The following is a 22603-nucleotide window of genomic DNA, read 5'->3' as shown; positions in this document are numbered from 1 at the left end:
GGAATATACAGCCACGCTCAGGGGAGAAATTTCCTCCGGCAGACACACTGGGCGCCCGCAGGCTTGCGCTGACGTGGCCTGACCCACGCAAGCGCCGCGAGGCGTGGTCGGCCCCCGCAGAGAGGCCCTCTGGGGGCCCGGAAGGAGCATGCGCGGAAGCCGTGAGGGAGGGGGCGGGGCGCTGGCGCGGCGTCGCGAGCATGGCGGAGAAGCGGGGCCGCGACCCGGAGCCTGGGCCCAGCCCGTCGGTGCTGTTTCTGCACCCGGACCTGGGCGTGGGCGGCGCCGAGCGGCTGGTGCTGGACGCGGCGCTGGCGCTGCAGGCGCGCGGGTGCAGCGTGAAGCTCTGGACGGCGCACTACGACCCCGGCCACTGCTTCGCGGACAGCCGCGGGCTGCAGGTGCGCTGCGCCGGGGACTGGCTCCCGCGCAGCCTGGGCTGGGGCGGCCGCGGCGCCGCGGTGTGCGCCTACGTGCGCATGGTCTTCCTGGCGCTCTACGTGCTGTTCCTCGGCGACGAGGAGTTCGACGTGGTCGTGTGCGACCAGGTGAGGCGGCCGCGCGGCCCGCCGGGGAGGGCGCCCTGCGGGGAGTGCGGAGCCGAGCCCCCCCCGGGCTGACCTGCGGAGACGAGCTCCGGGAGCGACGCTGGTTCTCGAACGTTACGGACGCGCTAAGGTTGCACGTGGTTGCGGGGCCCGCAGAAGCGATCCTGGCGCGGCCCCCAAGTGGACGGGGCTTGGGGCTCGCCCTAGGGACGCGAGCATTACACGTCCATGCAGAGTCACTTTTTACTTCTCGGTGACCCGTGTGTCTTCGCCTCTTTGCATGATTTCCTTTGACTCGACCTCCAGGCCACATGCATCCTTCGCACTGCCTCCAGGTGTTGCAGACAGGCCACTCCGCTCCTCTGCAGCGTTGTGTTGAGAGCAGGCGAGACTTGCCTTGCCCTGTTACATCTGCTCTCCCTTTTAGTCTTGGAGGAAGTCAGTAATAATGCCCGCCTGAATCTGCGCTCTAGCTATTTTGGATGCTGTGCTTTCCCCGCCCCCCTCCCCCGAAAAAAAAGCAAATTTATTTTTAAAAGTAACATTTACTCAACAAAAATTCAAATAGTGTAAGAGAGTGTAACGTGAAAGTCCCATCCCAGTTCCACTCCCCAAAGGTAGCCCCTGTTAGCAGTTTCTCCTGTAAACCCCCGGAAACTGCCTGTGGCCGCCCCCGCATTCGCCTCTGTTCTCAGATGCATCTTCTTTGCAGTAATGAGGATGACACACCTACTGTTTGATAAATCGCCCCCCCTTTTTTTTTCCACCCAAAATTCCTGTTCGGGACATCTTTATCAATATTGGAGGTTCATTTCATGTTTCTCAATGGTTGCTGGAAAATCTGCTTTTGGTTAAAAGCACCATAATTTATACATTCACCTGTTAAAGAACACTCCTTGTGACCAGCGTGTTGCAAATAGATCAGTATTGTAATGGACATTCTTGTACCTTTTTTCTACTTCTGTCAGCGTGCCCTTTGAGTGAATTCCTGGAAATAAAGTTGCTGTCCAAGAGTTTATTTTAAATGTCAATAGGTATCGCCAAGTTTGCCTTTCTAAGAGGTTGTGTCATTTTGCTCTCCCACAGGGTATCCCGTTAATTCCATGCTCTTGTGCACAGTGGATGTTATCAACCATTTTAATCTTTGCAAATTGAAAGGGAAATAGGTTTAAGAACCTATTTCTTTTTTAAGACATGGACATTTCCAAACATCCTGCATGTGTCACTAGTCATTAAGCATGAGGCAGCCGAGACTATGGTGAATAGAAAAAAAAAAACCAGAGTTTGGAAGTAGGAGACCCGGGTTTAGTTCCAAATCTGCTACTTTATAACTGTGAAACTCCCTATAAACTTGGCATAAATCTTTCTATAAATCTTAAGGTGGTAAGTGAGCTAGAGATTAAGTAACTTGTAAAGATTACCCAACAAGAAAGTCTCTAGTAATGGCTGGCACATAGTTCGTGTTTAGTAACGAATACGATTAACATTTATTGAGTAATGCTATGTGCTAATTTCTTAAGCATTTTACATGTACCCTGTGCATTTAGTAATCACAAAACAATACAGGGGTTTTTTGAACTGCAGTTGTCACCATGTTATAAAAGAGAAAACTGAGGCATACAGAAGGGTAGATTACTTGCTCATGGTCAAGCAGTCTTGATTCCAGAGCCTGAGCTCCACTTCCTTTTTGGAGAAACCTAGTAGAGCTACTCTGTCCCTGTATGGTAGCCAGTAAGCACCTGCAGCTATTAAACACTTGAAATGTGGCTAGTCTGAACTGAGATACAGTGTAAGTATACACATCTGATTTTAAAGATTTAATGTGGAAACATAGAATGTGAAGTGTCTCGTTAACTTTTTTGATAATGATTACATTTTGAAATGATAATACAATTTTTTAAATATTTTATTTATTCATGAAAGACACCCAGACTTAGGCAGAGGGAGAAGCAGGCTCCATGCAGGGAACCGGACGTGGGACTCGATCCCTGGACTACAGGATCACGCCCTGAGCCAAAGGCAGACACTCAACCACTGAGCCACCCAGATGTCCCTGAAATGATAATATTTTAGATAAATATTTTTTAAAACTTCACCCTTAAAAATCTTTGTAATATGGTTACTAGATTTTTATTTCCATCGGACAGTGCTGTTCTAAGGGAAACCATTGGACTTGCAGCCTTAAATATTTAGCACACAGCCAGCAGATGTCTGCAAGCCCTCCCTACACCAGGCCTTGTACTGGGTGAGTCTAGGGGAGCACAAAGCAGAATCAGGCATTGCCCACAATGAGCCCACAGACTAGCAGGCAGGGGGGTGGTTGTACATTTGACTTGGTTGAAGTCAAGTTGACCAGTCTGTATCTGCTGTTGACTCTTGCTTTGGCCAGGTGTCTGCCTGCATCCCAGTGCTCAAGCTGGCCAGACGGCGCAAGAAGATCCTGTTTTATTGTCACTTCCCAGATCTGCTTCTCACCAGGAGAGATTCTTTTCTGAAACGCCTATACAGGGCCCCGATTGACTGGATAGAGGAATACACCACAGGCATGGCCGACTGCATCTTGGTCAACAGCCGGTTTACCGCTGCCATTTTTAAGGAAACATTCAAGTCGCTGTCTCACATAGAACCCGATGTCCTCTACCCATCTCTCAATGTCACCAGCTTTGACTCCACTGCTCCCGAAAAGCTCGATGACCTCGTCCCCGAGGGGAAGAAGTTCCTGTTCCTCTCCATCAACAGATACGAAAGGAAGAAAAATCTGACTTTGGCACTGGAAGCCCTAGTAAAACTGCGTGGGAGATTGACATCCCAAGATTGGGACAAGGTCCATCTAATCATGGCAGGTGGCTATGATGAAAGAGTCTTGGAGAATGTGGACCACTATCAGGAATTGAAGAAAATGGTCCAACAGTCTGACCTTGCACAGTGTGTGACCTTCCTGCGGTCTTTCTCAGACAAACAGAAAATCTCACTCCTCCACGGCTGTACCTGTGTGCTTTACACACCAAGCCATGAACACTTTGGCATCGTCCCTTTGGAAGCCATGTACATGCAGTGCCCGGTCATCGCTGTTAATTCGGGTGGGCCCTTGGAGTCCATCACCCATGGTGTCACAGGGTTTCTGTGCGAGCCTGACCCAGTGCACTTCTCAGAAGCAATGGAAAAGTTCATCCATGAACCTTCTTTAAAAGCCACAATGGGACTGGCTGGGAGAGCCAGGGTGAAAGCAAAGTTTTCCTCGGAAGCCTTTACAGAACAGCTCTACCAGTATGTCACCAAACTGCTGGTATAATCAGACTTTTTTTTAAAGGAATTTGTGCTGTATTCGTTAGTATCATTTTTTGTAGATTGCAGACTCATTTCTGAGACCTAAAAAGAAACCTAGAGTCCATTGTGGAAGCAATTAAAAGAAAAATACAATTGAATCTTGAATCTGAGCCACTTTCCTATGCACCACACCTTCCCATCTACTTTTTCAGAAAAACAAAATCCTGTTTATCCTTTAATTATTTCATGTCTTACCAGTGTTAATATATAAAAATGATGCAATTCCATATTCACCAGAATCTTTCAATTCTGTTTTTTCTAGGCTATTGTTGCTTTGCCTACAAATTTTGAGTCCTCGTGTGCCTTACTTGGTTTTGATAGTTTTAAGTGTATTATCATTAAAGTTGATTAATTTGGGTTCATCGCATAATGAGAACAGGGTCACTGTAGTTCGCAAAATCAATGCACCTAAGCATTCACTATCCTCTGTTAGGAAATTTTTATTAGTCATACCTTTGCCTGGATCCATAGAAGAATGTTCTGTACTTCTTCACAAAGATGATTTATTATATTTTTGCACAATGAGATGTGACAATAAAAGATGTTTATCTTAGGAAAAGAAAAGGGCCTCTGGGTTCTGTTTGGTATTGTTAGGAGTGTGGACAGCCAAGCCTGAAGCCTGAAACAGTAAACCAGGTGTTGAAGTAATGGGACATTGTCACTCGTGGGTGTGCGTCTTACTGTATGGTTGGTTTCTTCATGTCACCTGAGTCGTTGGCTTTGTTCATATTGTTATTTTGTTAAGCTCCTCCTACCTGTTAGACACAGTTACTGTGTGTCCTTCAAGTCCTGCTTTCCATGCCATGGCTGTGAAGCTTTCCTTGACCCTCCTCCCACCTTCCTCTCCCCAGCCTGTGTGTGATCCTCTTCCATGTACCCTAGCCCTTTTGTGGCACTGAGCAGTTTTAGAGTTCCCTACTTACTTGTTGGCCTAAGTAAAATAAACATAAAGCACTTTTCAATGTATCTTTAAAGCTAAATTCTTTTTTTTTTTTTACCACTTTTTTAAAAATTCCAGCCCAACTTGGGGCTTAAACTCACAATCCCAAGAGCAAGAATCCCATGCTCTACCAACTAATCCAACCAGTGACCCAAAAGCTAAATTCTTTTTTTGAAAAAAAGCAATCAGTGATCACTAGCCAAAGGCTCCACATTCATCACTTCTGAGAGTACAGACCTGAGAGCCTAACAGCCTTAGGCAAATTACTTAATTTCTGTGCCTCAGCTGCTTCATCTGCTGTAATATTTTACATTCTTCATGGAGTAGTTGTGACATCACAAAAATACACGTAAAGTACTTAAAAACAGTACTTGGCACATGGTATGGGCTATAGAGATACTAGCTATTTTATAATTTGGGGAGACTGAAAACCTGCAGAATTTCCACGTGGGTTCATGCTGCACTTGTGTATTGTTCTTTGGGGTTTTTTTTTTTTACAGAATGAAATTTCAGGTTGTAATTTATCACCTTAATCTATATCGCAGCATTTTCATGAAATGAAACATCTGTACCGGAAAGGAGTTCTCTAAAGCAATCAAATATATTAAGTCTTTTATAGAAGAGTTGAGTTTGCTTTTCTTTGTCGTGGTGAAAGTTTGTGAAAGTAGGTCATCCCCATTTTGTGGGGTTTGTGTTTTGTGGCTTGATGGGTGTGTTGCTCCAGGGAACTACAGCCTGTGCAGAAAGGCCTGGTAGCTCTGATCCTGGCTTTAAGACAGACTGAGATCCCTAACCCGTAACCGGTGCCTCACCATTCAGAGCATTAAAACTTGCCTATTTGACCATTTTTATGCAGATCCAAAATGGACTCCAGGGGTTCATGGGCCTTAAGTTTAGCTTCCCTTCATGGTCTTAAGGCCCAGCAGGTGACACTAAGACCACAGAACTAGTGGTGGTGGGGGGGGGGTGCGGGATGCAGAACCCTGCGTGCCCTGAGCCTCCAGCCTCTGATGGATTAACTCCTGGCTCCGAGACCTAGGATGGAGTTTTTGCCTCTAGGGTCTGTTCACAGTTTCCTAAACAAAGCTGAAGTTAGGGAGAAGAGAAGCATAGCACCCTGAAGTAAGCTGTCCAGGACTCTCCCAGTAGTAATTCTAGCAATGACTGTGTGCTGGGCACGATACGACATGCACAGCCAACAGCTCATTTATCCCAAGAGTTCCATGAGGAACTTCCCTTTATAGATGAGTGTGGCTAAGCAGCTTGCCTGTGTCACACAACCTGGAGGGATGGGCAGTCTCAAAGCCCTCCAGTTGCAAAGTCCAACCACTCTCCCCTCAAGTCTGCCTTCACCCCAACCAAACTGGTGTGGCATTTCTTCCGTGAAACCCTCTACGGTCCTGCCGGTGGGCCTATTGAGGTCTTCGGGGCTGGAAAGGTCTTGCGAGTCATTTGCCCCCTTCAGCCTCAGAGTAATCTTGTGAAAAGGGTGTGTTATCCCCCCACTGTACCCACAAGGAAGCTCAGGGAGATGAAAGGCTTGCTCAAGGGTTGAAAAGTGAACCAACCAGGATTCAGCAGTAATTAGCCGATCCATCCGGAACTGCACACGCCAGGATTTCTCAGCCCACTCCCCTTCAGTAACTATAAATATCACGAACTTGGGAGTTCGCAAAGCTCTTTCCAGGTTGTCTCATTTGCTCTTCACAGGATCATTCCAGGTAGCTGAGTCCACAGTAGAGAAGCTACGGCTTACAGCCGGGAAGCCCTGGAGCTGTAACTCCAACCTAGCCGTCTGATGCCAGGTCAGCAGTTGTGTCAGTTGTACAACAGAAGCCTCTTCAGTAAATGCTTCACCGCCTTCAGCCTGCCCCACTCCCAGCTCCTCTTGTGCGACCTCGCTCCACGTCTGCCAGCACAAGGAAAATGAGGCACCTGAAGGAACGCCGCCCAGCTCTCTGCTTGCTGCCACCAGTGCGCCTGTGCCAATATCACTAACTCTCCTGTGACCTCCTTTCTTTGCATTTCCAACTCCCAGCATCAAATCCGCCCAGAGCTGAATAGGACCCTAGAGGTCACCTGGCCTAATTTGCTCCTACATAGGTGGGAAAGCAGGCCCGCCAAGAGAAGGAGACCTGCTTAAGGTCAGAGAGGGTCATTGTAGGCCTCCTCAACTTCTTCATGAAGCCCCGCAGGTCCCCTGCACTAAACCCTCCTCTATGCCACTTCCTTAGAACCCCTTACTCCTTCACCCCTAACCTCAGCCCCTGCAGCTCCATCTCCAACAGCCTGTGAGGAACCATCACCATCCAGACACGAGTGCCACACCTGCCCGCGGGGGTGGGGAGCTTTCCAAATGACAAGCTCAATTTCCAACCTGTGCTCTGATCAAACCTGTACTCCCTCCTCGGGAGGGAAGTGAGGGAGGGGTCTTAGCCTACTGACTCTTGAGCCCAGGAGCTGCCGGAGCCAGCACTCTGCCCTTGTCAAGAGGATCAGAGGATTGAGTAGGGTTCGAAATCAGGGTGAATTGTCCTTGTGGCCCAGAGATGTGAACATAGGCAAATGCTGAAATATCTTGTAGGCAGCACTATCACTAGCCAGCCACTGACGTCATTTCAGACAAATATAAAAGTCTCTCAGGGTGTGTGTGTGTGTGTTGGGGATCTGGGGGGGAGACGCACAAGCATAACATAGATGTGACTTGCCTTTGTGACCTGCCACTCACTCAAGAAGTTGGCGAGCACAATTAGAACAAACTGCTAAAGGACTCCTGGGTGGTTTAGTAGGTTAAGCATCTGCTTTTAGCTCAGGTCATGATCCCGGATTCCTGGGATCGAGCCCCATGTCAGACTCCCAGCTGTACATGGAGGCTGCTTAAGATTCTCTCTCTCCCTCTGCCCCTCCCTGCACCACGTGTGCATGAAGGCAGTGCATCACGGGGCTGGATTGCCCTAAGGGTACCGTTGGGAGTCTGCCTATGCCAGGGAAAGTCACACCATGGGGCAACGGGTAGTCGGTTTAAACCACCCCAATGGGAGTATTTCCCTCTCATTTGAATGTTACCTAACTCAATATTGGGAGGTCCACCAATAGTCAAGACAGTGTGGTACCAATGTAAGGATAGATGAATAGATCACTCCAACAGAATTGAATTCTAAGATACATCTGCACATATGTGGTCAATTGATTTTTGCCAAAGGTGCTAAGGTAATTCAACTGGGAAAATATAGTCTTTTCAAGAAATGGTGCTCGGACAATTGGATATCTGTATGGGGGGAAAAATGAGCCTCAACCTTTACCTCACATTATATACAAAAATACACTTGATGGGGATTGTAGGCTTACACGTAAAAGCTGGAGTGCAGAACTTAGAGAAGAAAACAGAAGAAAATCTCCATAACCTTGGGGAAGGCAAAGATTTCTTAGATAGGATACAAAGAGCACAAAGCCCAAAGGGAAAAATTGATAAGCTGAATTGCCTCAAAATTAAAAACAGCTGCTCTTCAAAAGACACTGTTTTTTTTAAAAAATGAAAAGACAAGCCACAGATTGGGAGAAAATATTCATAGTTAACATATCTGATAAAGACCTGCAGCCAGGATATGTAAAGAATTCTCAGAACTCAAGAGTAAGAGGACAAATAACCCACATTTTTTAATGAGCAGCAGATTTGAAAGACCGCAGGAAATATACACATAGCCAATAAGCACATGATAAGATGCTCAACATCTTTGGTCACCAAGGAACTGCAAAACTGCAAATTAAAACCACAGCACAGGCCCACTGCACACCCATAAAATGAGAGGCTCTGAGTAAGAATGTTGACAAGGATATGGAACATCAAGGGTTCTCACCCATTGCTGGTGGGCAAACAAAAAAGTACAAACACTTTGGAAAGCAGTTGGACAGTTTCTTATAAGGTTAAACATGACACCTAGCATCCAAACGAGCAATTGCACTTGCCGGTATTTTGCTTAAAATAAGTGACATATCTGAACAAAGACTTTTATTCAAATATTCACAGCAGCTCTACTCATTAATAGTCAAAAGCTGAGGGGCACCTGGGCGGCTCAGTCAGTTAAGCCTCTGCCTTTGGCTCAGGTCATGATCCCCAAATTGTGGGTTCAAGCCCCATGTCAAGCTCCCCACTGAGCGGGGAGTCTGTTTTGCCTTCTCCCTCTGCCGCCTCCCCACTGCTTGTGTTCTCTCTCTCTCTCTCTCTCTCTCATTCAAAATCCTTTAAAAAATAGTCAAAAGCTTAAAACAATCCAAGGGTCCATCAGCAGGTGAATAATAAATAACCAAATGTGGTTCTATACAATGATATATTTCTCAGCAAAAAAAGGATGAACTGATAAACACAACGACCTAGATGAATCTCAAAAGCCTGCTCAGTGAAAGAAGTCAGACACGAAAGAACTCCTACTGTATGATTCCATTAATATGAGACTTCAGAGAAAAAAATCCAATCTACAGTGACAGAGAGCAAGTCACTGCTTGCAGCCCAGGGTGAGGCAGGGACCCACTAGGTAAGGGCACAAAGGAACTTTGGGGTGATGGAAGTGTTCTATGTATTATGATGCTGGTTATAAGGATGGATGAATTTGTCAGAACTAATAAAATACGTGCTTACATGGAATGTATGTTACTGTATGTAAATCATACCCCATAAAGTTTTTTTTTAAAGCACATGTGCTGTAGTTTCATCTGTATAGGAAATGAAAGAAGTTATAAATGAAGAAATGCAAGAGTATATGTGCATATGTAATTATAAAAGTTTCTAATTAAACATATACCAAAGTGGTAGCTTTGGTCATCCCCAGGTGAGTGTAACTATCAAAATGCATTAGATTTTTCTTCTGTTTGCTTTTATTTTTTGAAATTCCATGAGCTGACTTTCTCATAAGAAAATAAAAGAAAATCGAACATAAAGTATAAAATACTCTTAATGGTCAGTTATGTTTTCACAACATGTTTTTAGATATTTGTGGCCCTCTTGGGGATGTATAGTTTGTTCTAACTGATCCCTTATTATTACATGTTAAGATTGCTCTACCTTTTGGCTAGTATGAGTAGCCTAGAGGAAAACGGACTTGAGTTTCTAAAAGCAAATATTTAAACTTTTAAAAAGGAAATTATAGGGATCCCTGGGTGGCGCAGCGGTTTGGCGCCTGCCTTTGGCCCAGGGCGCGATCCTGGAGACCCGGGATCGAATCTCACGCGGTGCATGGAGCCTGTTTCTCCCTCTGCCTGTGTCTCTGCCTCTCTCTCTCTCTCTCTCTCTCTCTCTGTGACTATCATAAATAAATAAATTATTAAAAAAAGGAAATTATAAAAGCAAAAGCATCCCAAAAATGGACATATGAAAAGGTTGCCAAACTGCCTAGCAGTACACCAAAAGAAAAAAAAAAAACACAATTCTCAAAAAAAAAAATCACTAACTGATGATATTTCTTTTCAAACCAAATCACCATGTTGGCCAACTTACTTTCAGCCAAATGTTATTCCTCTGTTGTGTTGTGGAACCTGAAAACCTAACTTAACACTTCAACTCAATAGAGCAATACAATATCCTGTGTCAGGACATATGTACCACTATTTAACATCCTTAACAATTAGAACTCTTTCCCTTGCAAGTGACAGAAACCCAATTCTAGCTTAGGCAGAAAAGGGAATTTTTAGGAAGCTACAGGAATAGATGATGTCATTCCAGGAAAAGTTGCACACCTGACGGGGGACAAGTGCAGGGATGTAGCTAGGCTTGAGGTTCAAACAGAACCAGCAATTCAAATGCCACCAGAATGTCATTTTCTTTTTACAGGAGACTTCACTGTTGTCCTGTAGACTAGTTTCTCCCTCGTAGCAGGAAACATGGTCACCAGTAGAAGCCGAGACCTCCATCCACTGTCTGTATCACCAGAGAGGATCAGGTCCTCTTTTTCAGACTTTGGAGAGATACCAGTGAAATCCTGAGATGGACCCTTCTCTTAAATGAATGCAGCAAGTCAGGGCCAAGGTTCTACAGCTTGCCAGGCCCAGGTTGGTTCCCGTGGACTGTGGCCAGGATCCAGGATCCAGGATTGACAGCAGCAGGACTCATGGGGCTGAGAGAAGGGACCCCAAGGTAAGCAAGAGGAAGGAGGTTAGAAGTCGGTGAGTCGGGCAGACAAAATAGGTGTCCTCTCCAGTACTCAGAATGGGGGTCCCTTAAAATATTCCACTCCAGGGGCCCTGGCCAACAAGCCATCCCTTCCAGCATACCTTTTGCTAATTGCTTCCACTTCTATAATAAAGCTTGCTGATATCTGTTTAGGACCTATCTAGTGCAAGGGACTGGAATAAAGAAATGAAATTGTTGGGAATCCCTGGGTGGCTCAGTGGTTTAGCGCTGCCTTCCACCCAGGGCATGATCCTAGAGTCCCGGGATCGCGTCCCACATCAGGTATGGAGCCTGCTTCTCCCTCTGCCTGTGTCTCTGCCTCTCTCTCTCTCTCTCTCTCTCTCTCTGTGTGTGTCTCTCATGAATAAATAAATAAAATCTTTAAAAAATAAATGAAATTGTTAACATTTAATACTCTCTAAGCTGTAGAATTCTGCATTGTTCAATATTAATATTCCCAGACTAGACTTTCTTTTTGTTCATGTTTGAATAGCCATATTTTACCCATATTTTAACTTAGAAGGTTTTTTTGTTTGTTTGTTTGTTTGTTTGTTTGTTTGTTTAATAAGTAGCCTTAGTTTCCTTTAAAAACATCAGATCAGGGGCGCCTGGGTGGGTCGGGGCCCTGGCTGGGTGTCTGCCTTAGGCTCAGGTCATGATCTCAGAGTCCTGGGATTGAGCTCCACATTAGGCTCCCTGCTCAGTGGGAGTCTGCTTCTCCCTCTCCCTCTGCCTCTCCTCCTCCCTCAGCTCATGCTCTCTCTCTCAAAAATAAATAAATAAAATCTTTAAAAAATAAGCAGAGAAACCTTGGATTTAGGGTTTTTTCCCCCCTACATCTAGGTATTGGTCTTAATGCTTTATGAAAGATTACTGGAATTGCTCTTATTACTACCTTTAAATAGAAAGAAATGGATATCTTTTCTACCCCCCCCCTTTTTTTTTCTTAAAAAAATCACTTGCTGGGGCACCTGGGTGGTTGCTGGTTAAGCATCTGCCTTCAGCTCAGGTCGTGATTGCAGAGGTCCTGGGATCGTGTCCCACATCAGGCTCCCTGCTGAGGGGAAATCTGCTTCTCCCTCTCCCTCTGTGATCCTTCTCGCTCTCACTCTCTCTCAAATAAATAAACAAAAATCTTTAAAATAAAAAAAATCACTGCTTTCCCCTTCTTCATTTTTTTAAAGATTTTTTATTTATTTATTCATAGAGATGCAGAGAGAGAGAGAGAGAGAGAGAGAAGGCAGAGACACAGGCAGAGGGAGAAGCAGGCTCCATGCAGGGAGCCCGATGTGGGGACTCAATCCAGGGTCTCCAGGATCACACCCTGGGCCAAAGGCAGCACTAAACCGCTGAGCCACCTGGGCTGCCCCCTTCTTTTTTTTTTTTTATAATAAATTTATTTTTTATTGGTGTTCAATTTACCAACATACAGAATAACACCCAGTGCTCATCCCGTCAAGTGCCCCCCTCAGTGCCCGTCACCCATTCACCCCCCTTCTTCATTCTTTTGATCTGCATTGTTCTATGCTGTCATCCTGTTTTTTTAATAGAAATGATTTCTCTCAAATACTTAAATCTTTTGATGTCAGTTTGACAAGATATTTGCTACGATTGCTTAGACTTATTTCAATGCAATCAACTGGTCTCACTATTTCCCACAAGTTCTTATCGGCCATCCTTGAGTTTCCTCCATGTGGAACGCACCTTTATATGACTTATTTTTCAGAGAGAACATACGCATTTGCGAAATTAATTCCCATTGTCTTCACATGTAAATAGCTTGATTGTATATAAAATTATTGAATCCCATGTTTTTCTTTCAAAGCTTTACAAATGTTGTGTTATATTCTAGGTAGCTTTTCCTTATAGTATGTTCTGGGGAAAATAAGCTGTGAAAGATGCTTCAGGAGAAAAGATTCCATGATCACATAAGTATGGGTAATGTTCCATACACCTGGAATTGTGCCAGACGAAGCAGCATAGTAAAGGCCAGGAGACCTCTTGAGGTAACGAAGATGGTTTAACTTTATTTTCAGTGTATCCAAGCTATTTGATCACCGAAATATTGAGAAAAAGCAAATGACCAATCACACGGTAGTAGTTAACATTCGTTGAGGACATACTATGAACCAGGCGCTGTTCTAGGACTTCTCCGATGTCTGCCAACTCATTGGATTCTCACAGCAGTTCTATACGGTTGGTGGAATTTTTCAACCCATTTTAACAGATGAGAAAACCGAGGCAAATGAGCTTAAACAAGCAAGCTAGAAAATGATGAATTCAAACCCAACCAGGCAGCTGTGCATTACAGCCTTAAGAGCCGGCAGGTCAGAGCACAATAAAGACAGCTTCTCTACCTTTTCCGAGCCTGAAACACATAACAAAACATCTCACTGCCCCAGAAAGAAAAGGGAACTTTCCACCAACCAGTCTGGAACAGAATTTGCCTCCCCATTACGGCAGAGGTACCTTGGAGGGTAATCTGATTATCGTCAGCGCAAGTGCTCTAACTCTGCCGTTGGCCACCGTCCAGGACCCATCACTGAATACTCATCACCTCATCAATTCAGCCTCCTCGACTGACGGGCAAAACAACATCCAAATATTCATTGCACATCTGTGCCGGGCAGATTATACATTAGCAATTCAAATCTGCCCGGCGCACTGGCCATTCCCGCAAATGCGTCTGTTTGGGTGAGATGCCTTGTTGTCTGGGACGGATAATAAGGCAACTCGGTCTAATCTTGAAGAACAATCAACCCATCTTGCGAAGGTGACTGGCTGTGTGTGTTCTTGCCCTGGCAGCGTCGGAACAATGGCCCCATAATGCACTCGACTCAGCTGGCGATGAAGTCCCATCCTGATTAGTAGCCGTGGCTGGTGTCAATCACCACGAGATGCACCATTGTCCTCTGGTCCCCAACACAGTTTATTTACAGGAAAACAAAGGCTTTGGGGGGCTATGGCTGCTTCCCAGAGATTGCAAAATAGATTGAGCTGTCAAGCACACAAAGTAGATGAAGATTAATGAGTTGTGTGGACAATAAATGTGAAGAGATGACCATGAATATGCTAATGGGCATTATCCAGATACACTGTAATTGCTACCAAAATTAAAAGGTGGCATGAAGAAGATGGGTCACGAGGTGACAGGGAGATAATCTTGGACGCTTGAGACACTCACCCCAGATAAGGCCCACTACAGGTTTCCTTTCCCCGATTAAACCATCCCAGAGCATCATTGTTTGCAAGCTGTCTGAATAGGCTCCTTTTAAACAGGGGCATAAGGGGTGGGGTAAGGGGTGAAGCTGTAAAAGTTACTTTAGGGAAAGGTGTAATTAGAATAAGGAAGGTGCTTATCAAAGGCAAGAAGCGATCAGCTGTCAGGCTCCCTCTTCATCCCCCAGCGACAGAATGAGGGACACCACTTCAAACTTGGTACCCCCCACCCCAGGACAGAGCCACACAATGCTATTTAGATCACCTTCTGGGGAGGAGTGGGTGAGTCTTCAAATTATTCAATACTCTGATGATTTTTTGAAAGTAACATGATACAGAAATTTGAAGAACATAATGTTTAAAAGCGAATGAAATTTTGTTTCCATGAATGATTTGATTTTGGAAAATCTTTCTGCTGTACAACTGTGGCATGACTGGTCCCACCCAGCCCTGTAGCTGGTCCGCAGTCTCCCATGTGGCGGGAGTTCTGTTCTGACAGACTGTTCTCTGTCCCGGTCCACTCTCCTTCCTTTCCATCCTCACCTCTATGGATGGAGGTTAAGTTTGAAAAATAACAAACCGAAGCAATGCTCTGAGAGGTCATGAACACTAGAAAGAGAAATTTTTTCTTGTTTCATAGTATCTATCCTCTGGGGGACCTGGGACACTGAACCTCATCCCCCGGAGGTCTATGGGACACTCACCCCTTGATTGTTAAGAATTCCCCTTTGCTCCTTCAGGATAGAGACCAGGCACATATTCCCTGGACTACCCCAGAGAAAGGGCTAGCAGGAGGAAAGGAGTTTTGGTGGAGAAGAGGGCAGAGGGTAAAAAAGAGAAAGGAAGGTCAGGAGAAAGAAAGGATCTCAGGGACTATCTCAGGCTGACTCCTTATGGGCTGAAATCTGCCTAACAGGAGAAAAAAAATGAATTTTGCCCAAATGTATGAAACCATCTCCCCAAAAGGGGTGGAGAAGAAGGTGCTGCCTGCAGTAACTTTGGAAATGAGTGGTGTCTGTAAAACTAAAGGCAAAAGGAATGACATGGAAGCTTTTTACTCTAGCTGACAAAGTGGTTGCCCATGGGGGTGAAGGTTAATTCTGAAACTACTCTGTGTGTGCACTAAAATCGGATAGCTAAGTAAATGGACGGCAGATGGTGGGAATGGGTTCCTCATTGTCAGCATGGGGGTTCATAGGTGAGTATGATGAGGGCAGCAAGGGGTTGGAATTGATGACAACACTATGAATTCCTGTTTAACTTACTATAGACACAGACGGCCACACACAGAAATAGTATGGGGGCGCCTCAGTGGCTCAGTCTGTTGAGTGTCAGACTCTTAATTTCTACTGAGGTTGTGATCTCAGGGTGGTGGGATCGAGCCCCACCTGAGATCCATGCTCAGCATGGAGTCTGCTTGAGATTCTCTCTCTCTCCCTCTGCCCTTTCCCCAATTCTCTCTCTCAAATAAGTAACTAAATAAAATCTTTTTTGAAAAATTTAAAAAATAAAGAAATACATATAGATGTGTATGTATATATACACCGGTTAGTGTATACACATACATTTCCTTGTCTTCTCAGCGGAGAGGCCTAGAAAATGGCCAGAACGCTTTGGTCACAACAGGTACACCTAGCACCTGAACCATGGTTTCTAATATCATTCTCCAGTAAAAGGAACCACATAGCTTCTTAGAGAAACGGCCAATCCCAGAAAATGCTCAAGATGAGCCTAGAACATCTTGTAATGCCAAAAAGAAAGAAAGTGCAAAAAAAAAAAACAAAAAAGGGAAAAAAGAAAATTTAAAACCCACACTGATAAGGGGGCTGTGTCAATGGGACAAGGGAGCAACAAAATAAATACAATTGTACTGGAATGTAATCCAAAATATAAAATAAATATCCACAAGTCCAAAGTGATCTGAATAAATGACAAATAAATAAATGGGGGGGGGAGGAAACAAATTTTTCATGCAGAAAATATCCCACCTTTAAGGAGATGAATCATAACTCCCTATGTGTTAACTTAGGGGCTCTGCATGGTTACTTCCTTCCAAAGGCTACACTGTGGAAAGAGGGAACAAGAGTAGCTTGATAGTGGAGACATCTGACCAACACTACTTGGGCCAGATCACCAAGGTCAACAGCAACAGTGATCAGTCATGTTGACAGGACGTACCCCAGATGCACTATGATGAGAAGGGCAATTTACCTCTGTGGTCTTCCTCCCCCTAACCCAGAACCCCAGTCTAATCATGAGAAAAATATTGGAAAGTCCCAATAGAAAGACATTCTACGAAATCTCTGATGCCTCCTCCTCAAAACTAATCGTTGGGCGGCCCGGGTGGCTCAGCGGTTTAGCACCACCTTCAGCCCCAGGCGTGATCCTGGAGACCCGGGATTGGGTCCTGTGTCGGGCTCCCTGCATGGAGCCTGCTTCTCCCTCTGCCTGTGTCTCTGCCTCTCTCTCCCTGTCTCTCATGAATAAATAAATTTTTAAAAATCTAAAAAATTAATTGTCAAAAATAAGGCAAGTCTGAGCAACTGTCACAGCCAAGAGGAGCCTAAGGAGACGTGACAACTAAATGTAATGTATAGTGGATGGGGTCTTGGGACAGAAAGTGGACAGGGGGGTAAAGTGGATAAAAACAAAGAAATCTGAATAATGTCTGGACTTGAGTTAATTATAACATATCAGCAATGGCTTATTTATTACCCGTGACAACTGTACCGTCCTAATATAAGATGCTGGTAGGAGAGGGAACTGGTTGTGAAGTGTACAAGAACACTGTACCACCTTTGCAATTTTTCTGGGGGTCTAAAATATTCTAAGATAAAGTTTATGTGGGAAAAAAGGAAGTTTGCAGCACCTTTTGTGCTCAGTAGCAAGCTCATAGCAAGACTATTCCTTTTAGTAATGGACTGTGCTTGCGTGGCCTTCCGATGTGCAGGTCACAGCCCGAGTTCTTAGCTGCAAGCGACAAAATGTACTCTGAGTAACTTCCGCAGTGGGGGGACTGTGCTGTAGGACACCGAGTGGCACACGGAGTATATGAGAGGGCCTCAGAGGCCATGTGGCTGGGACAGGGTGGGCATGCAGAACCGGCCCTGGAGAGACCCCACTGCTGATGCCAGGAACCCACCTGCAGTCGCTTATGCTCCACGGTCTACATGGTCTGCCCTGGGATGGCACAGCTTCGGATGCAGCCACCCGATCTGCCACCCGGGAAGTGGGTGCGGCTGCCACCGATACCTTGCCAGAATGGCTTCTGCAGGTAGTTTGCAATTCAAATCAGGGGCATGAGTCAGGTTTGGCCAAGCCCAGGTCATGGTCCTGTTCTGTAGGAAGGAGACATGGCAGCGAGTATTTGACATTTTCAGTTTCTTTTTACGATTTTAGTTGTTCATTTATTTGAGAGGGGGAAAGGGCCTGGGGATGGAAGCAGCAGGCAGAGGGAGAGGGAGAAGCAGACTGCCCCCTGAACAGCAAGCCCGATGCAGGGCTCGATCCCAGGACCCTGGGATCATGACCTGAGCTGAAGGCAGATGCTTAACTGACTGAGCCACCCACTTGCCCGCATTTTCAGTTTCTACAGCAGGAGGGTGTGAGAGCAAGACTTCAGGATGAGTCTGAGGGCTGAGCTGGGTTTTTCTCCAAGTTGTTGATAAATTGGCATTTCCTTTCACTGGGTCTGTGGGACAAGCCAAGGGAACCCAGTTAAGATGGGGATCACTATCGAAGAGAAGGAAGGATCTAGGTTATGGATGATCCAACTACACAGGGCTAAACCCAACGTAGATGGGACCAAAATACTTGTTTTTAGTAAAATCACTGAACAAGTATAATGGACTGCATTGTATTCCCCAAAATCCACATGCCAAGGCCCTACGCTGTAACTGTATTTGGAGGAGGTAATAAGGAGGTAATTGAGGTTGAGTGTGTAATAGGCCCTAATCCAATAAGGACTGGGTCCTTCTCAGAAGAGGAAAAGACACAACAGCATATTCTCTCTCTCTCTCTCTCTCTCTCTCTCTCTCTCTCTCCTTCTAGTGCACACAGAAGAAAGGCCATGTGAGGACACAATGATAAGGTAGATGTCTATAAGCCAAAAAGAAAAGTCTCAACCCTGATGGCCCCTTGGTCATGGACTTCTAGCCACCAGAGCTCTGAAAGACTAGATGGCTATAGTCTGAGCCCCCCATCTTTGGTGTTTTGCTATGGCAGCCTGAGCTAAGACAGCAGACAGGTTTTCAGGGGGAGTTGTTCTAGAGCTGGCAGTGATCTTGTTTTCTGGAAGCTCCTGTCATGGTTTCTGTGGAATGCTGTGAGAAGAATCGCCATCGTACAGACATCGCCTCCACTGAACGGGGTCTACTTCCTGCTTAGGTATCAGAGCTGTTCACTCCAGTGGCCCTGTGCACAGCAGAAGGGCAGGGGGCAGAGCTCTAGCTTTTTAGTTAGACAACACAGAGCTTGAGTCTCTCCTCTGCCACTTTCTAGGAGGTGACACTGGGCAAAGTATGTCTCTGAGCCTTCGCTCTGGGATGAGAGCCTACGCTCTTCCCAGTACAGTTGAAAAAGGTAGTCCAAAGGGGCCAGCTTTTCTCACAACACATGGTATTTGTTGTCACATAAAGGCAAGCCCTGCAGAGCCTGTGACTTCTTTCAAACAGGACTCTGCAATGCAGGCCAGTGCTATGGAAGAACACAGTGCCATTGGCTACACTGAGCAAAGGTCATTTGCACTCCAGGCAAGTAAAAACAGCATTAATGCAGATTATAACAAAACATCTTAAAAAAAAAAAAAGAAGATTTTATTTATTCATTCATGAGAGACAGAGAGAGAGAGAGAGAGGCCGAGGCAGGAAGCCTGACGTGGGACTTGATCCTGGGTCTCCAGGATCCCACCCTGGGCCGAAGGCGGTGCTAAACCACTGAGCCACCCGGGCTGCCCAACAAAACAGGTTTTAAAAAAAAGAGAGAGAAAAGAGAGAGAGAGAGAGTTGGATACAGACTTAATAATAGACATAAAATTTTTATTGATTTTCTTAGTAATAACAATATATACAGGACTATATTCTTATCTTTAGGAGATTTATGCTGAAGTAGGTAGGGATAAGGAGTCATGACATTTGGAAATTACTTTCAAATGGCTTTGCAAAACAATTTTAAAAGAAGTAGAAAGCAAGATAGAGCAAATATGGGGAAGTGTTAAAGTAGATAATGAGCTCATTGAAATTGGTGACCTTGATAGATCCATTTTTCTTCATCTACTCACCATCCATTCACTACTCCCTGCCCAAATCCATTCTCCAGTCTACCGGGCACATGGCGGGCACTTGATATATTTGGTGAATTCATATTAAAAATAAAATCCCCTTTACCTGCTAACATTTGCATAGCTAAGCAAAGACACGGTTCCAAGCCGTTTGCAAAGAAATACCCACAACTAATGGCTTTCATAAGTAAACATAATCTCCTTAAAATCACAATTGAACATTGATTTTTTTTTCCTCCCAGAGTCTAGTGTCAAGCAAGAGCCCACTTGTCCTCTGTCCCAAGATGCTCTTGTTGGACCCTGCATTCTCGGAAGACCTGGCTTCCGGCCCCCTATGCATTTCTCCCAATCCCATGCGCCCTCACTAGGGTCCCTTCCACGGCAACATCTTGAGAACAAACCATGTGGGAAAAGCAGTTCAATGGAAAATAGCACATGTGTTGTACATTTTTTTTAAGATTTTATTTATTCATGAAAGACACAGAGAGAGAAAGGCAGAGATGTAGGCAGAGGGAGAAGCAGGCTCCAGGCAGGAAGCCCGACGTGGGACTCGATCCTGAGACTGCAGATCATGCCCTGGGCCAGGGGCAGGTGCTCAACTGCTGAGCCAGTTTTGTTTTGTTGGTGGCATTAAGGAAGACACTGAAGAACATCATCTAAGAGATTATTTTGAACAGTATGGGAAAATGGAAGTGATTGAGATCATGACTGACCGAGGCAGTGGCAAAAAGAGAGGTTTTGCTTTCGTGACCTTTGATGACCATGACTCTGTAGACAAGATTGTCATTCAAAAATACACACTGAGAATGGCCACAACCGTGAAGTAAGGAAAGCCCTATCGAAGCAAGAGACGGCTAGTGCTTTGTCCAGCCAAAGAGGCCAAAGTGGTTCTGGAAACTTTGGTGGTGGTCGTGGAGGTGGTTTTGGTGGGAATGACAACTTTGGTCATGGAGGGAACTTCAGTGGTCGAGGTGGCTTCGGTGGCAGTCGAGGTGGTAGTGGATATGGTGGCAGTGGGGATGGCTATAACGGATTTGGTAGTGATGGAAGCAACTTTGGAGGTGGCGGAAGCTATAACATTTTTGGCAATTACAACAATCAATCCTCAAATTTTGGACCCATGAAAGGAGGAAATTTTGGGGGCAAAAGCTCTGGCCCCTATGGTGGTGGAGGCCAATACTTTGCCAAACCACGAAACCAAGGTGGCTATGGCGGTTCCAGCAGCAGCAGCAGCTATGGCAGTGGCAGAAGGTTTTAATTACTGTCAGGAAACAAAGTTTAGCAGGAGAGGAGAGCCAGAGAAGTGACAGGGAAGCTACAGGTTACAACAGATTTGTGAACCCAGCCAAGCACAGTGGTGACAGGGCCTAGCTGCTACAAAGAAGACATGTTTTAGACAATACTCAGGTGTATGGGCAAAAAACTTGAGGACTGTATTTGCGACTAATTGTGTAACAGGTTATTTTAGTTTCTGTTCTGTGGAAAGTGGAAAGCATTCCAACAAAGGGTTTTAATGTAGATTTTTTTTTTTGCACCCATGCTGTTGATTGCTAAATGTAATAGTTTGATCATGACGCTGAATAAATGTGTCTTAAAAAAAAAAAAAGAATGAATCAGACGTTTTAAAAATTCTATTAAACATTTTCAGATTCTTTCACTGTTTCAATTCATGTGCTATTGCTTTTTCTCTTATTCCAAAGGAAATTTTGGAAAAATCAGAAATCAAGGACAAGGAAAATGAAGTCATCCTCACCCCAAAAAATGACTGTCACATTGCTATAGGTTCTTCTGTATAATAATAATGATAGATATTACCACTTAGTGGGTGGTTACTATGGAGCAGGCACAAGAATATGAGAATATGGGATTTACAGATGAAGAAATCGAGGCTGAGAGAGGGTCCCTTGCCCAGGATCACACAGCTGGGAAGTGTGAGACCGGGATCGGACCTGTACATCTGTTTACCTCCAGAGGCCAAACTTGTAACCATAGCACTACACTCTGTCCCATAAATCTCTGTCATTTTTTTTCCAGGTGAAACCATTTTATCTCATAATTGTCTTCAAAACCACAACGACACTATGTTCTTCATATAAAAACATTAGTACAGATAACTATACTTTCTAGGAAATGATTATATAGGCCCTCTCAAAGAAAAATGCACACCATTATATGGTTTCAGACAAGTTGTTTGGGAATAACACCTCTGGACTGATTCCTAAAACATACCATAAGACCACACTGAATCTTCTGGTTCAAAGCATAGATTATTGTCATCAGTATGGACTCCTGCATTCTTACGTATTTAATAATACACATATAGACTGGTTTGTGACTTAATGTTGCATTGGTTCATCAGCCTTTTCTGCAGGTGCATCAGCAGGTTGAGCAGGCTGTGCTTTTCTCTGTGGCCTTTCTTCAAGACCTTCCAGGAATGGAGATACATCACCCTCATCATCAGTCATAAACCCCGATTCTTTAGCAACAATTCCAAAGGAAACATTCTTTGTAGTTAAGTCCTGTTCCGCAGGAAGTGTCTCTTGTAAGGCACGCAGACCATGTTTAACCAGTTCATTCATATTGCATTCCATAAACCCAGACATATGTCTCTCCAAGTAAGTACGAGCTGATTGAGAACGGGCTCCAATGGACATGGCTCTACAGTCAAAATAGTTGGCAGATGGACAGATTTGCAAAATGTGAGAGCCCGTATCATCATAACCAGCAATAAGCAGGCCAACGCCATATGGTCTCCGGCCATATCGTTGTGTCGGTATCTGGGTCTTGCTTCCAATTAGAGATACAAGACGAGACACAGGAAGAGGTCTGTCAAATACAAATCTGGAATCCAAACACTCCTGGTGCATAAAATTACATAACGGTCTAGCAACAGCAGTAAGTCCCGCAACTGAGATACCAATATGGTTATCAACATGGAGAATTTTCTTCTGATGGGCCGCAAGCTCTGACTGTGCTCTCTTCAATGCAACCAACACTGCATGGGGTTTTGATTTGAGACCAACTGTGGCTGAGCCTTGTTTGGCAGTTCCCATCACATCCTCACTTTGATGCGTCCTGCCCTGAGGGCTCCAAAAAGTGGCATCATTGTCACACTAGTTGCAAAACAT

General features: G+C 45.0%; 1 protein-coding gene and 1 pseudogene across 2 annotated transcripts; one reads left to right on the top strand and one right to left on the bottom strand.

The window, feature by feature from the left end:
- Positions 1-160: 160 nt before the first annotated feature.
- Positions 161-4841, top strand: ALG2 (ALG2 alpha-1,3/1,6-mannosyltransferase). Of its 2 annotated transcripts, none has more exons than XM_025432357.3 (2): positions 161-548; positions 2938-4841. In XM_025432357.3, the coding sequence occupies exons 1-2, from the start codon at positions 201-203 to the stop codon at positions 3838-3840; spliced, it is 1251 nt and encodes a 416-aa protein (XP_025288142.1). In that variant the 5' UTR covers positions 161-200; the 3' UTR covers positions 3841-4841. The 2 variants fall into 2 exon arrangements, with proteins under 2 accessions (XP_025288142.1, XP_025288143.1); XM_025432358.3 differs by having other exon boundaries at positions 162-401.
- Positions 4842-21527: 16686 nt separating this feature from the next.
- Positions 21528-22603, bottom strand: LOC112650525 (proteasome subunit alpha type-1-like; annotated as a pseudogene).

This window comes from Canis lupus, chromosome 11 (assembly GCF_003254725.2).
Source record: "Canis lupus dingo isolate Sandy chromosome 11, ASM325472v2, whole genome shotgun sequence".
NCBI lineage: Eukaryota > Metazoa > Chordata > Mammalia > Carnivora > Canidae > Canis > Canis lupus.
Note: the sequence above shows the minus strand (reverse complement) of the source record. Positions and strands in the feature narration are given on the sequence as shown.